Consider the following 16,204-nt stretch of genomic DNA (forward strand, 5'->3'; position numbering starts at 1 on the left):
TGGGCTCTTTCAAGGACGAAAAGCAAGACGAGAGACAAAGCAGTCTCAGAGACAGAACGCCAGTCCCCAGCGCTGTCAAAAGCATCGCATCTACGCTGTCCTTGACCCATGGCACAGCGCAGCAAATCAAGCACATCGCGCTTGCTGTGCCTCACAGCTTTTACTACTTAATACACGTTTTAACATGCACAAATCCGTTCTCTCTTAGGCAGGACCCGACGCGCCGCCCGGCACCGCTGCGCCCCGCCCGCCCCTCGGCCGGGGCGGGACAGCGGGCTCCGGGAGCGCTCCCTCCGCCGGCCACCGGGCCCGGGGTCTCGGCCCCTCGCCCAACCCCGGCCCTCAAGGACCCGGCTCGGGGCCCTCCCTGTCCCGGGCTGCCCCGGACGTACCCCACCCCCGCCGCGGCCCTGCCCCGCCGATGCCTCACCAGCCTGGCCTGGCCGGGCCGGGCGCTGCGCCCGCCGCGCCGCCCGCGCCCGCCGCCTCCTGCGCCGCGCGGGGCCGCCGGGAGCGGCCGCGGGGCCTTGTGGGGATGCGCGCGGCGTCGCCATGGCCACGGCTGAGGCGGCAGCCGGGGCTCGGGCTGTGCCCCGTCTCTCGCCCGCCGCCGACTAAAACCTGTGGACATTTTGTCTGAAAAAGGCAGAGCGTAAATCCCATACCGGCTCGGGGGGTGTTAGAATGCAGGCGGCGCCCGCTGGAGACCCGGGCAGCGGCTGCAGAGGAGAGGTCCCGGCGCCTGAGGTGTCAGAGGCGCCGCCGGGCGACACCGGGAGCGGAGGTGCCCACACGGAGCGTGAGGGCAGCGCTGTGAGCACAGGTGAGCCCCTCGGCTCGCTCGCCAGCACACAAAGCCTGCACATCACGGCTTTTCATACTCATCTGGATGCAAATAGGAGTGTGTGCTTTCTGCCAGGATAGTCACTGGAAATCCTGACATAACTGAGGCATACTCAGTTGCTATCTTCCTGTGATCTTGTTCGCTTTCCTGACATTTCTTTACTTTCCTGCTGCCGGAGAAGTATTTATTCTGGTGTTGTAGTCACACAGCTAGCCTGACCTCTAAATCACAGAGTGACAGGATGGGTGAGGTTTGAAGAGACCACAGGGTGTCATTGTCCGACCTCCCTGCTCAAGCAGGGCCATCCCAGAGCACAGGGCACAGGCTTGTGTGCAGTGGGTCTGGAATATCTCCTGTGACGGACACTCCTCACCCTTTCTGGGCAAACAGTTCCAGTGCATGTCACCCACACTGTAAAGAAGTTCTTCCTTATGTTCAGGTGGAAATTCTGTGCATCACTTTCAGCCCACTGCCTCTTGTGTTACTAAATACATCCGATTATTATGTTTTAATTATAGTCATATTTAAGTAAGCTGGTACAATCATTTTGTTTGCACTTTCTCTTTAAATGTATGAACTACAAGTGCAAGTAGAAGGTTCAGAGCAAGTATTTGAAGAGACAAATACTGAAATTGCAATTAATTAAAGGCAATGTAAAGACACCTTCCAAGGATCACAAAAAGGTAAATTCGTAGAAGAGCTAAACTAACAGTGCTTGGGATGACTGATACACCATTGCTGTAGTCTCTTTACAGTAAACTCAAATTGGTGTTAATTAAATGTAATATATATTAAATGTCTAACACCATAAGAACATTGGTGTCAGTACTTTACTACCACTGTACATTATAAGATTAATGGGTACTATCTGACTTCCAGATGTAAAAAAAATAAAATAAAATATGCAGATTTCAGTAATTTAATTGCTACTGTTTATTGTATGATGCTGTGTAAAAAAGTTTCATTAACAATGTCAGTAGAAATCTTGGTTAAAACACTCTCTTGAAATTCATATTCAAGTGCTCTTCAATATTTCTCTAAAGTAATTTGAAACATGACACATTTTCCCCACCCTTTCTGTTAAATTGCAACTCATTTTCTTATTTAATAAAGCTGTTAAAACTCAAGAGGAAGAAGTCAACTCTACATCCAGAGCAGATCAACAGAATGAACAAAAAGCAGGTATTGACCAGAAGTCTGGAACCAGCTCATCCAGTCAAAGGACAGAGGAAAAGAGAGGTTCTGTAAGGTAATACATTGTTTGTGGATGTGTTGGCATCATCAGGAGTTTTGCTATTCTGTGTGTTCATCTCAGTTCTGAAGAACAGTTTTGAAGATAAACTTGAGAATAATGGATAAATCAGGTATTGGTGATATTTCCAGCATCTGTACAGATGTTTGGGTTTTATGGCCACAGTAGCAAACTACACTCTGACCACATGATGAAGTCATTTAATGGGTCTGGAGAAAATTGTGCAAACTCCCATGGAAGTCACGTGCCAGTAGAGTTAATCATTCCTCTGCATCAGTTCAGACAAAGCATTCTGATAATTCCTAGTGGCATTCCCAGCCAACCAGCTGTATATCAAAACTTTCATGAGTGCTATTTTGGAGTCAGCATTTCAAGAAAATGTTGGGTTGATTACTATTGATTTTTCTACTCTGAAAAAAAAGTTGCATTTTGGCTCTGCCACCAAAAGTCCTGTACCAAAGCAATGAAGAATGGGGGAAAGAATTGGAGAGGAAGCTAGCACTAGAACCAGAAGCTAATATAAAATCATGCCGCCCTTTTCCAAGAAGATGGACTCTCTACTTCCCTGCCTGTTTTCCTATGAACCCTCTGGTTTTTAGCAGGAGGGCCTGGTAACTCACTTCAAAGGTAGAAATTAAAAGCCACACTTAAAAACACAGCTTTTTTTTTTTTTTTTAATTTGGAATATAATTTTGAAAGCTGTAGCTATTTCTCTTGCATGAAAGAATCATTAATTGCGTTGCAATGGAATCTGTAAGGAAACCAAAGATCTCAGAATGTGCACTGAAATATATTTTTTATTTTGCTTCTGCTTCCTGTACTATTTCAGAATGACAAAAAAGATTCTGCTAGACATCTGTAAACAGCAGAAATTATACTGGACCCCATACTTAAATGATACACTGTACCTGCATTATAAAGGTAAGATGTGGACATGATTGCCTAGCTTGATCATTCTAAGTAGCATTTTAGCAGAGAATCTACTTCATGGCTCACTGAACTAAGGTATCTAGTCATTCTTCTAAATTAGAAACACAATTTTATGTAATTCTGGATTTGGGAAGTAAAATGAGTGAATATGTAGGTAGAAAAGTAAACTGTACATCTCTCTTTGTGGAGCCTTCCAAAGGATCAATAGGGATCAAGTGACATATTTTTGCTTTCTTTTACTGAAACAGGAGCCTCTGAGAAATTTCTTAAAATACTGTCCTGGGTTGCAATCAGAGGAAAACATACATATTTTTCCTTAAATTGTTTGTATAAGGAGCTTTTTCCAGCTTTTGGAACTTTTTTTACTTGCCATGGTCAAGATGAAAATAAACAGTAAAGACTTGCTGCATGTTTTCAAACACTACTGAAAGAAAAAAAAATTGTTAGAATGAACACTGCTCATCCTCTAGTGATCTCTGAGCAGATTTCTGCATGATGCAGTTACTTGGTCCAAGTTAGCCTAGGATTTCTTCCAAGTAAATAGGATATGCTACCTTCTATATTTGGCTTTGGTTTTGCTATGTATTATTTAGCATCCAAAGGGCTGCTGTGATACAGACCAGAACAGGCATTAACCTGGTTTTTATGGGAAACAGTACCATGAGTTCAGTGGAAATATTGCAGTAATTTCAGTACCAGTGCTCTCTCAGGTGTTTCAGCAGCTCTGGTGTAATGGAATTTTCTCATCTAAAGAGCCATTTTCAGCCAATGCCATTTCATTTTAAAATTTTCATTTTTTTCTCTGCAGGATTTGACCGACTGGAGAATCTTGAAGAATATACTGGACTGAAGTGTTTGTGGCTGCAATGCAATGGCTTAAGAAAAATTGAGAATTTGGAGGCTCAGACAGAGTTGCGTTGCCTCTATTTGCAACTCAATTTAATTGAGAAAATAGAAAACCTTGAACCCTTACAAAAGCTGGATTCCCTCAATATCAGTAACAACTACATTAGGACCATTGAGAATCTCTGTAAGAACTGTTAGTGCAACAGGTTTTAGCCTCTGGCAAGCCTGTATTTCCTAAGTTCTGACTGAGCTTTGTTAGAGGCACTAGTTTCAAAGGATTTTTTTATTTGTGTTAGAATTTTGCACAATATCCATACCAAAGCCCACGGGGCTTTTGTGAAGGACTAAAACCTATGTTGAGAAACAGAAAATACATAGAAACTACTTTAACATGGATACCTAGGATAATTAAATAGTTTTTCCTGACTGCCATCTCAATAATTATCTGTGTTGCAGACAGGCTGACAATTCAGTTTTCACCATTTACTTTACAGTTAACATGTGCTTTGGCAGTTGCAGACACAATTACCAAATCTTTTATATCTGCTAAAAGATGGATTCTGTCTTCAGCAGAAAATAAAAACACTAGTTCTGTACATTACTACTTCCATACATTGGAGAATTTTGAAACACAAGCTCTTGCTTTTGTGTAACTGATTAGATTGAAATGTGAATTTAAAACAACCACCATCCGAATACCAAGCAGCTATTTTTCCCTGGGGTGAAGAAAGCAGCTCTGGAAGCCTAGCCAAAAAGTGTATATTGAGCAGAATAGCAAATTTAGAATAAAGCTCCAAATCCAGTATAAACTATTAGTTTGACAATGCATTCTTTTTACTTGCTCAGAAAGCCCTCTGTGAAGTGACAACTCTCCTTTCATTGTACTGTTCTTGTCTGCAGCTTGTCTGAAAGTCCTGCAGACTCTGCAGATCGCTCACAATAAGTTACGGACAGTGGAAGACATCCAGCACTTGCAGGAATGCCCAAGTATTTCTGTTCTTGATCTTTCCCACAACAATCTAAGTGATCCGAGTATTGTAGTTATTCTGGAGTCCATGCCCAATCTGGTAAGCCAAGAAGAGCTGATGGTTTGTGTTGTGTGTGGGTGAACCACATCAAGTATCTTTGTTGGGTAGTTCAGTGCACAGTAGGAATCAGTCTAAAAGAAACATTATCAAACATCAGTTTGTTTCTGGTAGATCACCTGTAACACCTTGGATGTTTTATTCATTTCTTGCTTTTGAAACAACAGGGGGAAGTGCAGATCCAGACTGAGGTTTTTGCTACTCAAGCTTAAAAATTGTTTCCCTTGTTTCTCTAGCATGTGCTGAATTTGATGGGAAATGAGGTGATAAAGAAAATTGCTAATTATAGAAAAACACTCACTGTTCGACTAAAACAGCTGACATATCTAGATGACAGACCAGTTTTCCCAAAGGATAGGTAAGAAATACAGCCATCTTCTTTACTCAGCAATAAGAATCAAGTGCTAACAATCATTCATCCATTTTCTGTCAATACTGTCATGGAAGGAAGATTGACCAGTATAATTTATTGAAGGTGGATGACTTTGAGCAGAAGAGTATTGTACTACAGAGTTCTACATCTCACATACCTAGAAAAAAGCAGTGTATTTTTTCAGAAAATAATTCTTGAATGGAATTGTCTCATGCCAGGTCTGTAGACCAGAGGCAAATCCTGATTTCAACAGAAACTGAGTGGTTGTCTGGAACAGCTGACCCAAGATGAGACCAATCTCTGGTGGTGTAATCACCAATCAGCATTTGGATGTCTCTGTGTCTTTTGTGAGATAAATGTACATCCCTGATGCATAAGGGATTGTCACAGCTTTCTGCTCTTTTCTCTTGCAACTATTTTGTGCTGTTTCAAACTATTTTAAATTCCTCTCTCATTGCAAAGGCAGGCTTTTATAGCTGTGTTACAGTGAGCTTTTGTGTTTTCATTAGAGCCTGTGCAGAAGCCTGGGCTGTTGGAGGGCTTGAAGCTGAGAAAGCAGAAAGGGAAAAATGGGAAACCAGAGAGAGAAAAAAAATCCAAGATAGCACTGATGCGTTAGCAGCAATTAGGCAAAGAGCAAAGGAAAAGAAGATACAAAAGTGCATGGAAGGAGTTGCAACAGATACCCAAGAAGGTTTGTGCTTACTGATTTGAAAGATGTCTGTGACCTCTTCAGTCTGAATGTGCAGAGGAGTCTTTATCTGATACATCTTTGTACTGACTAACAAGTAAATATTTTTCTTCAGGCAAGTGGATTGCACAAAGGAGAGGGAAACCAGCATTTGTTGTTGATCCATCAAAATCTTCAAGGATGTATTTAAATATATAGTCTTGTGACTTGGGAGCCTTTTCAAAGTATTGGACATACCAGACATTTATTATTTAAGCATTTTCTCTAGGTGACTTTTTTTTTCTTCCTGGGGAACTTCTGTTTTCTGGGGAGTTGAGGTGGGAAACCAGATTGCTTCAGTCTTGGGTGGACTACTGATCCATGAATAGCTGCTCAAAGTAGGAGCTTTTGATGCACATTCTAGCCCACTGTAGTAGTGTTTGAATATTTAAAATGAGCATTGGTAGATTAGCTCAGCAATTTTAATGAAATTATTTCTTCTGTAGGAGCACCTGCAAATTCAAAAAATGGTGGTGGAAATTCTAGTACATCAGAAACTTCAAACAGATTAGAAGAAGAAGCTCAAGAAAAGGCTGAAAAAATTAAAAATGAAAGTTTTGATGTTTGTGATGAAGTGATAACACATAGAGGAGATAACAGAGATTTCACATCTGGAAATACGCTTGATGAAGTTCAAGAGGATGCACAGGAAGCAGACTCCAACAAATGTGCAAATTTTAACAAGGAGACAGACGGTAATGTGCACAGTGAAGAGCCAAACCAAACTGAGCATGCAGAGATGATGAGCCAACCTCTGTCTTAGTGGAGCACTGTCTCTGCTGTGGCTCAAGCCAATTCATACATAAAAACATTCCATTAGATTTCCACAGTGACTTGGTGAAATCAAGCAATACTGGGTAAAATATTCTTTAAATACAACAAATAGTAAATTTCTGAAGGCTTAACCTGCAACTTCTGCAACTTAAAGGTGGAACTCCACTTCTCAAACATGCCAGGTTTAGTGAAAGGCCAGGAGAGTTTAAAGACTTCCCTTGTGCCCACATAAACTAGGCAGTCTGTCTGCCAACAGAAGCTGATCATCACTCTAAAGATGGTTTTGTACCTTCAGACATAGAGAAATGCTTTTATAGATTTGTGGAACACATTATTGCAAAATGCAAATATTAATTTATACAATAGAAGAGAGACCCAGAATATAATAGAAAAAAAACAAAGCATTGGATTGAGCTGTGAATTCTGCAGTGATAGTCCTCAGCAGTCTGGTTGTGCAGTGCTTGCTGTTGCAATGTAGACATTTTTTATTCAGTTAGTTCTCTGCAACTGACTATTGATTATTCTGTAGATCAACCAGGACAGGAGACAGCCACTGACCAGGCTGTGCTTCCTGAGAGGGAGGAATATGCTGAAATTGAACAGCTCAAACTGGAGACACTGGAGACACTTTCTCTTGATGTATGTATTGGATTCAGACTTTGAGAAGTTCACATGTGTGTATTGTCTTGTCCAAGTTAATTCTGTAACATTCTGGATAATATGGGCAATATTATGGACAAGTTTTTTAAAGTTAGGAAAAATAAAAAGAAATAAAAAAAAAGAAAACAAAAACAAAACCAAAAAAGTAAAGTTGCAGGGGTGTTTTCTCCAGTGGAGCATTTATGAATAATGCTTCCAATGTTTATTTTGTCCTTAAATTTTTTATCCTATAAATCCTTTTGTCCTGTAAATCACCTGAAGCTGACCTTCTATCTTTGCAATTTCTCTGGAGAAGCTAATGAGGGCTCTCATTTAAAAACAGAAGTTACAGTGAAAAGAATCTGGTAGACACATTTGTCCTCTTAATCAAAACTCAGATGAAATACACAGTTGAAAATGTGAACTATTGCAGAAAAACCATGGGAAGAAATAGCTGACAATGATAGCCCCATCATTCTAAATGTTACCCAGCAGTGTTAGATACTATAAATTCATTTTCAGAATAAAACTCTGATGCCTGTTTCCAAGAAGAGCAGAATGTACACTATTCAGATATATAATAAGTGATTGACATTTGTAGTATGGTCTTCTATTATCTAAAATGTCTATCTGATGCAACATTTAAACATGTTTACCACATTGAACCATGAGGTTAAATATATAGATACCACTGAAAAATACAACCTCACTTCAAAGGAGAATTGTTCAATATGTCCTAATTAGGACACTGCTGATAAAATGACAGTATCAGACTTTGATATAATCAACAATAAAAAGTTCTGAGCTTATGATTTCCCTGAGCACTTAAAACATCCTGTGACACCCTGTACTGCCATTGTTAACTACTGGCAGAAAAGCCTCATATCTTTGCCATGCTCTTAATTTCCAAGGGGAAAATTCTGTGTTGTTATTGAAGGGCTCAGCCCACTGCTTTGGTAGAGGCTTTTCTGCTGCTTCCTCCTGTTGAGCTGTTTTTAGTCATAAGTTCAAAAAAGGTAGTGGAGAAAATGAGCAGCAATTAAAGTGTGCACAATATTATTCTTTAAAGTAGATCTTTCAGTGTCTGAAGTAAAGGTTGTAGTAAAGTTAAAGTAAATATGTAGTGACACTGTAGGTGCCCACAATGTGAAGATCTCCTTGATTCAGTGTTTGTTTTCCCCTTGATGCTCTATGGCACCATAGGAAGATCCTGTGCACAAACTTCAAGACAGTATAAAAATAACTCTTAAGCACACATCTGTGGGCTTTTAGAGGCTTAAAAAGTGGGACTATTTTAATTCTACAGAAGGAAAACCAAACCCATATCACACACTAATGAACATTTCAGTTGGTCTATGCTACTTGTTCTCTAGCAACATTTAGTAATAGAAAGAGCCTCTCCCAGCAGCCTCCAGTACTTACCCTATTGCAGATATCCCAAAAAATCTTAGTGCTGACATAGCAGGGAATGGCTGGGAAGATGCTGATAGTGAGAGGATCTGGAGCAGTACCGTTGTCTTTATTCATATCCTGAGTCTCTGGATGGTCTCCGAAGGAATATAAGGGAGAAGAGTGGAGGAGGATTTGCAATGAGTGGTTATGACATCCCTGTGTCAAGCAGAAACAAGCTCCTGTTGTTGCACATGCCTTGGCAGCGTGGGAACAACATTCCCATGTACCTCAAGTGGGTTAACTTGTAGTTGATCTGCAAATGCACCCTGATGACTGAAACGAGACTAACAGCTGTCATCTCCCTATTGACATCAAACTCCGTATCAGTCTCAGATCTTAATTTGTACATTTTTGATGCAATTTTTATAAAACTCTGTGACTTCAGGACAATGCTGCAATAGCTGCAACCATATCAGGAAGGAGACATTTCCACTCTTGTTTTTAATTGTGTAATAATCTTCACCATACAAGACAGTACAGATGTTCCCGATGCTACCACACCAAGCAGTCTGCTGCAAAGTCATTAAGTGGTAAAAATATCTATAAACAAAAGGAGGTGCTTATTCTAGTATTGACCTACAGTAAAAAAAAGTCGCAAAAGGTATTAGTTTCTACCTGTGATTTTGCATTCCCACCTTGTCTGTTTCCTTTCATGTCAGCAAATGATAGTTGTCTCATATTTTCTAGTGAAAAGCTGAAATTATTTGACCTTTCTGGGGAAAAACAGTTCTCAGCAAGTTTGCAGTTCTGTGTCTTAATTATGAGGCATTCACAGTAAAACATTGGTTTATTAGGTGTGTTTAGGTTAACAGAGTTTACCTGATATGCAGTTTCAGGAAGCCTGCGCGTCTGGATTTGGCACTCACCCATACGGATGGGTTGCTGTTGGGATTAAGTCTATTGAATAGACAGGAGACAGCTAAGAGAATAAACCATGTTTGCTTTTAAAATCCTGTTTGCCTTCATAATCACACAGCATAGTAGAAAACAGCATTCAGTGTGACATTAGGGCTATTTCTGGAGACAGATGAATTTTCCCTTTCCCACATGTGCTTAACAGCAAACTGTGCCTGTGAGAGGATGGCAGTGGGGTCCTGCTGGCTGTGGCCTCACACCCTGATGAGCACTGCTTTGAAGAATTTGTCTAATGAGCCAGAGATGTCATTTTTCATGGGTTATAGTAGCTCTTCCCACTGATTATTGATCTGTGATTGTTTTCAGGATCTGCCTGATTTAGAAGATGTAGTTGTAAGTGAGTTTTCCCCAGAAGAGGAAATCTTTGTTCAGAAGGTAACATTTTCATTAATTCCAATAATGAAACTTCCCTAAACACATTTGCAAAGGTTATGCAAAATGAGGATAATCTAAGTTGTGAAATGCTAGTTTGGGAGATGCAATCACTTGCATTTACAAACTAAAATGGATGGTTTCAGCCCTTCATATCTACATGTAAATCTTCCTTTGTTTAAATCTAACTTTTTTATATTTTTGTGTAGCAAAAATAGAATAAAAACTTATGATCAGTAATACAACAGTTACATAAGTTTAATTTCTTAATAGTATGTAATGTTATACTGAAGATTAGTCTTCAAATATACTGCACCAGTTTTAATATGGTGCAAATTGCCTGCTGCTGAATAAAATCTGACTTTTCAACTGAAATCACAGAGAAATTGAAACTTCTCCTCTCTAGTGCAGGCCAGTCCTTGTCTATCTTAGAGTTTTGCTTTGCTCAAACTAATCTTTTAGACACAAGGCTATAACAAGAAATAGAAGAGAAAAAAAGAAGACAACTAAGTTTAAAAGCACAGTTTTGATTTTCATGCTGATCACAGAATCATATTGGCCTTGCTGGAGACAGAGGCTGGTACAGTACATGCTCTTACAAGTCTTTCCAAGATAATGCCAACTGTTCCTACAGCCAGCATAAGGCATGGAATTGATTTGTCCTTTTGATCACAGACTCATAACAGGGTTGCAAAATGTCTTGGCCAACAAAGCCTCCAATTAAAAGAAGGCAAAGAAAGAGGATTAGGGGAGCAGGATGTGTTAGCAGCTGTCCTGCTCCAAAGGCTCAGTTCTCAGCTGAAGACAGATGAAGATATTGATCAGGTTCCTCTGTTTGGAGTAAAATATTGGAACAGTGCCCACACACTGCTCTTTTTATGAACTGTTAATTAGTTTATGGTCAGTTCATTGGTGATGCCTGAGAAATTGCTAACCTTAAATTAATTCACAAAGCAGCAGAGCTATGAGTGAAGCATACATTCCACATATTTTATGAGAACAGCGCATTAAAGCTGCCAAGTGTTACATGGATCCAAGAGATATTTACTTATCCTTTGGCTTTTATATCTAAGAATGATTTTTCAATTACATGTCTACCTTTACAGCAGGACTATCACCCAAAGATTGAAATCATTTCTGAAGTGACAAATGACAGCAATTCTGCATTAGAGGAAAACAATAAAAGCATGCTTGAGAATTCAGCAGAAGAAATTCCAACAGCAATTTTTTCAAATGTATGTCAGAACCATAAAGAGCATGAAAAGGAGCACTTAAGACCCCTCATCAAAAGCTTCTTTACAGAGCCTGATAATTCAGAAAGATACCTGGAGATCAAAGATAAAGAGGCAGCCCCTTTGAAACCCTTGATACAAGAGGTAATCACTGAGCCCAAGGATCATCTGCTGTTGTCACCAGTCTGTCATCAACCAGATGACCCAAACTCTTGGGAAGAGGATGGTAAGATTACAGTGACATTATTAATCACAGAGATAACAGGGGTGGCCCAGGCACACCTCTTCCTTTTATTTATGTGGAAATCCTAATAAATTAGGAATTTAAATGTTTTCTTTTTCTACAGATGATTTCTTACTGAGTTTCATTTAAATGGTTTTTAAAAATTTGGCTCTATTTCTTTTTCCAGTATTAAAGACCATAAGTGACTTTCATTTTCCCTTTGCCTTTGTGCATTTAACAGGGAATGGCAGTGATGGAGAAGCAGAAGGCCTGGATGAGGGGGAAGGATGTCCTCATAAAGCACAGAGTGACAAGGATGGTGAGAATGGATTGGATTAATCACTTTGAAGAAAACAGATCAAATCTTGAGCACAGTGTTTGCCTGACTGCATGGAAATATTCCCAAAATATGGGAATAGCAAAAATTTGGAGGCCAGCAATGGGACCATTTGTTAAAACTGATATAACACTGTGATATCAAAATTCACTGCCCTTGGCTCCAGCTCCTCAGGGCAGCTGCCTGTTCACTACTTTGAAAACTGCTGTTTCAAGTTTAAATTCCAGTCTTGTGTTACTTGTGCCTTTGCATCCTTCTAGAAATGCCTTAGTTACATGTTTATATATCAGTTTCATTACAGATGAATTAGTCTCAAGCATAATTCAGTGTGTCTGTCATTTGACTAAATAAAAATTCTATTTGTAACCATCTATATTTTCACTTGGTGTTTTATATTTTAAGTCCATACCAGTGTGCATCATAGCAGATGGACTCCAATGGCAAATGGAAATTGCTTCTTGATAGGATAATTTTACTGATCTAATATTCCTTGACATTATGATTATTTATGCCTAAGAAGATGCAGAAATAGCATCCATGCACAGAAAATCTGGTTTTACCTTTTAGGGCATCTGTAATGAAACACACACTTATATCTGCTGTTTTCATTGTTTTTCATTGAGATGTGTCTCAGGATCTGGATTTAGAGTACAGCCAAGTTTAGATGAATGTCTTTTTTCGTATTTCTATACATCTCTAATAATTTGCAATAAATGGAATTGAACAGTTCTTGTAGGTGTGCAAATTCAAAGAAATAAAATATTATTTTGGGCTTGTTGAAAAGATGTACTTTCTATCAGCTGGGCTTAGGTGCCATCTGGTGGCAAGAGAACCAGACCACACAGTAACAACTGAAAGCCCTCAGAGAGGACAACACAACTGCTTTAAATTTCTTCCATTTTCCACCTTGCAGCGGTTAAAACAAGCTGGCAAAAAACCTTGGCCTCCAGGACAGGGTCGGGGTAAGTCAAGGGCCTGTGGAGCACGGGGTTATCTGAAAGCACTGGCACAGGAATCTGCTCTTCAGAAAGCTGCAAATGCTGCCACCAACCTGTACGAGCTCCATCCTAAAAAAGTAACTGCTTCCTTTTCTGACAGAAAGCTGGATAAGGACTATTTTGAGGACTTTGGGTTTTGCCTTTTCCATGCTGTGTTTTGGTGCCTGTAGACTCTTACTGTGATCCTGATATTACCAGCTATATCTGCCCTGAGTGGCATTTTAGTTTGAAGAATTCAGCAGCTTTCCACACTGTATGTACTTTGCCACATTTTCCATGGGACATCTCCCCAGCCCCTGTGGATGACCACAACCCACCAGCAGGTCCTCACAAGGGAATCTGACTGCTTAGAAACGATTTTCACTACTCACTGAGGACTTGGGAAGGAGACAAGGAATAAGGGATAGATGAAAGGAGTGAGAGAAATGCCAAAGCAGGACTAAATGAGAAAAAGGAAACATGTTTAATTAGTGTCTTCTGTAAAACTTTACAAATGTACAGCATAGTGCAAAAACGCAGTCTCAGCACATCAAGTAAAATGAACAGTGTAAAAGCCGAGGAACACAAGCTTGCTTCTTCCCAGGAATGGCTCCCAGGTGCTCGTCCTGGAGGTTCCTGTCTCATCATCAAGCTCCAACCTCACATTTATAGTAGAGCAAAAAGCCTAAAGAAAACCCCACGAGCACAGGCTGGAGCTTCCCCTGCAGGACACAGCCTGAGACGGAGCCAGGGCCGAGCTGCACCTGGCTGTGCTCACGGGCAGTTCCCCAGGGGGGTTCATTTCTCAACCCCAACCAGACAATCCAGTCAGACACAAGCGTATGCCCAGCCTCAAGCATGTGACAGGCTCCATAAAAATACAGGCAAACTACTCAGGAGCTTGAAGTTAAGCATGTGCTTAAACACTTTGTTGCATCAATACATTCAGTGTTAGCATGACAGCAACCTAGAGCGTGGAAGTTCAGAGAAGGGTGTAAATCTTGAACATACACTGTCAGTGTCAGGAGACACAGGCAGTTCTCAATTACCTATGAGAAAAGAAGTAAACAGAGTGCAACTCAACGACTTTCCATTGCTGGAAAGGGTAAAATGGGCTGGAAATGGGCTGAGCTAGGTGAAATTTCTAAGCACAAATCTGTCAAAAAGAAAAACCTTGTCCAGGATACACTCAAGCACATCATCTAAATACCAGGCCAGTGGGGGCTGCTGGAGTTTTCCCTTAGTCCTAAGCACAAAAACAGTGCCTGGGATTAATTCAGGAGCTCTCACAGCCTCGCTTCTGCACAGACCACACAACCAAGGCAGAGACAGAGCTCCCAGTGCAGGAATCAGCTGGGCAAAAATGTGCTCAAAAGTGAATGTTTCTGAACTAAAACATTTGTTCACATAGTGATAAATGGATGGAGGAAAGGGCTGTGACAGGAAGGTCCGTTTTAAAAATGCTCATCTTACTGAGGAGGTTTTCAGCCTGCACTCATCTGACTGATTAGCTACACCTTGGGGTGTATGCTGCTTGACCACAATGAAATATGGTTCATAACCAAGAATTGTCACAGCAATGAAGGCAGGCAGAGCATTTCTTCAAATAATACTGGCACAGTTTAAACCTCCCTGTCTAAGCCCTTAGGAGGCCTGAGTTAATTGAATTTCCTGGGTCTGTCCTACTGCATTTGGGTAACCTTCCTAAGGAAAAGCAACTCAGGTAGAAGATACTGAGATAAATAATATGTTCTCATTAGAACTACAGCATAAAAAACAAAGCTCTGCTTTGTTGAGAAACTCAGTTGTCAGAAAGCACATGGGTGGGGAAGGTTAGTTCAGCCTTTAAGGCTGGTCTCAGATGCACAAAGGGCAGAAGAAAAGTTTGTGGGACATGGTGGGCTAACCATTCTGCCTCTCTCCTACACTGAGAAGCTGAGAGTCTTTCTAATAAAGGGATCCAATAAATTAAACTGTTTAATCAGATTTTATACATCAATAAACTAACAGGCATTTCTTCAGGGGAAATAGAACTGGACAAAGCCAAGGGAAAAAAAAAACAATGGACTAGACATGAAATACTTAGCCAGCACCAAAACCCAGAGTGCACTCCCTCAGCCCTCTCTGCACATGGAAAATTGTGTGTGCAGAAAAGTCTATCCCTTTTATATTTTTTAAGTACAGAGTGTCCTACCTTTATGTAAGAGAAAATAAATTTGGGCAAAACAAATCTCAAACAACAAAAGCTCTCAACTCAGCATGGGATGTTTTGCAGACCTGGAGCAGTGATGGTCTCCAGCTCCCCTAAGAGCCAGAGGCACATTCTTGGTGGGGTCACTCAGAAAACAAGCTTCTACACACTGCAAGAGATCATTTTCCTATTCACCCTAGGATGAACAGGTGCATCCCATCAAACCCAGAAAATGGATTAAAAAATTATTTTATAGCATTGGACTGGCATGTAGAAATATTTTCCTAATGAAAAACCAGCATCAACAAGGGTCAGGCATCTTAGCTAATCTGTGCTGCCCCAATAAAATCCAACAGTTTGCCATTGCGAGCACTAGTCAGGGTCACTATTTTATGAAGTCTCAGATGGACTTTAAAGCTACTTTTCACTTAAATTTTATTAAAATATTTGAAATTTCTAAAGCATTTTCAAGGAAAAAAAAATCCTGGCAACTTCTCACTCCACCTCGGAGCAAGCACCAGAAGTAGTATTTTGTTTTTGAAAACACTGAAATCCAGGTGCAGGGAGGGTAATGCAACAGCTACTGAACACTTCCATCTATTCATTTTAAAAAAAAAAGGGCACAAAAATAAACTCTCTTATGGGCTTCTGAGTCAGTTTTGTTTCTTTACATTCAAACCTGCGGATGCTTGGATGGTTGAGAGGGAGTTGTTTCTTGGAAGCTAAATCGCTGGCTGTTGTCCATTGAAGAACTCAGGTTTAGAGGGATATCCCCTTGGACACCCACAGAGGACATGTAGGGAGCTGTATTTTCAGAAGGAACATAAAGTGATGAATTTTCAGGCAAGCTGATGAGGTCATTCCCAAAGATGGACTGACGGTCGAGGAGGAACTGCTGGGCACTTTCAAGAACGACATCTTTCCCTGGGAATGGATAACAGAAAATTCAGCTTCTGAAGGTAGTTTTCCTGGGTTTACATAAGTAGAACTGAAAAATCACAAATCCCAACTGCAGCAGCAACTGAGGAGCCT

At 40.6% G+C, this 16,204-nt stretch overlaps 3 protein-coding genes across 22 annotated transcripts in view; 1 reads left to right on the forward strand and 2 right to left on the reverse strand.

The window, feature by feature from the left end:
• Positions 1–498, reverse strand: part of HSDL1 (hydroxysteroid dehydrogenase like 1) — a 5,455-nt gene extending 4,957 nt beyond the window's left edge. Inside the window, exon 1 of the mRNA XM_086847334.1 lies at positions 431–498. The gene's annotated coding sequence lies outside the window, so the exon portion shown is untranslated. The remainder of the gene's footprint in view (positions 1–430) is intronic.
• Positions 492–12,787, forward strand: DNAAF1 (dynein axonemal assembly factor 1). 7 transcript variants are annotated; one of them, XM_086847289.1, is made up of 13 exons: positions 510–823; positions 1,429–1,527; positions 1,958–2,093; positions 2,926–3,017; positions 3,835–4,056; positions 4,773–4,939; positions 5,194–5,315; positions 5,840–6,024; positions 6,507–6,755; positions 7,364–7,473; positions 10,147–10,215; positions 11,319–11,670; positions 11,909–12,787. In XM_086847289.1, exons 4-13 carry the CDS (start codon positions 2,927–2,929, stop codon positions 12,004–12,006), a joined length of 1,665 nt encoding a protein of 554 aa, XP_086703415.1. In that variant the 5' UTR covers positions 510–823; positions 1,429–1,527; positions 1,958–2,093; position 2,926; the 3' UTR covers positions 12,007–12,787. The 7 variants fall into 7 exon arrangements, with proteins under 7 accessions (XP_023790478.2, XP_023790476.2, XP_023790477.2 ...); XM_023934712.2 differs by having other exon boundaries at positions 522–823; positions 3,835–4,065; XM_086847291.1 differs by having other exon boundaries at positions 528–823; positions 11,322–11,670.
• A 655-nt stretch (positions 12,788–13,442) lies between these two features.
• The window catches only part of HSF4 (heat shock transcription factor 4), a 40,803-nt gene continuing 38,041 nt past the window's right edge, over positions 13,443–16,204 (reverse strand). For all 14 annotated transcript variants that reach the window (XM_023934714.2, XM_086847313.1, XM_086847312.1 and 11 more), the window contains one exon: positions 13,443–16,096. In XM_023934714.2, the coding sequence (XP_023790482.2) occupies positions 15,846–16,096 (251 nt within the window). In that variant the 3' untranslated portion in view covers positions 13,443–15,845. The remainder of the gene's footprint in view (positions 16,097–16,204) is intronic.

This window comes from Cyanistes caeruleus, chromosome 12 (genome assembly GCF_971803275.1).
Source record: "Cyanistes caeruleus chromosome 12, bCyaCae1.hap1.1, whole genome shotgun sequence".
Lineage (NCBI taxonomy): Eukaryota > Metazoa > Chordata > Aves > Passeriformes > Paridae > Cyanistes > Cyanistes caeruleus.

Bases quoted from the DNA above. Each gene is read 5' to 3' on its own strand.
- DNAAF1 (XM_023934708.2), top strand. From the start codon at position 685: ATGCAGGCGGCGCCCGCTGGAGACCCGGGCAGCGGCTGCAGAGGAGAG. The intron at 5,316-5,839 runs GTAAGAAATACA...TGTTTTCATTAG, and splicing joins CCAGTTTTCCCAAAGGATAG to AGCCTGTGCAGAAGCCTGGG. The intron at 6,756-7,363 runs GTAATGTGCACA...ATTATTCTGTAG, and splicing joins TTTTAACAAGGAGACAGACG to ATCAACCAGGACAGGAGACA.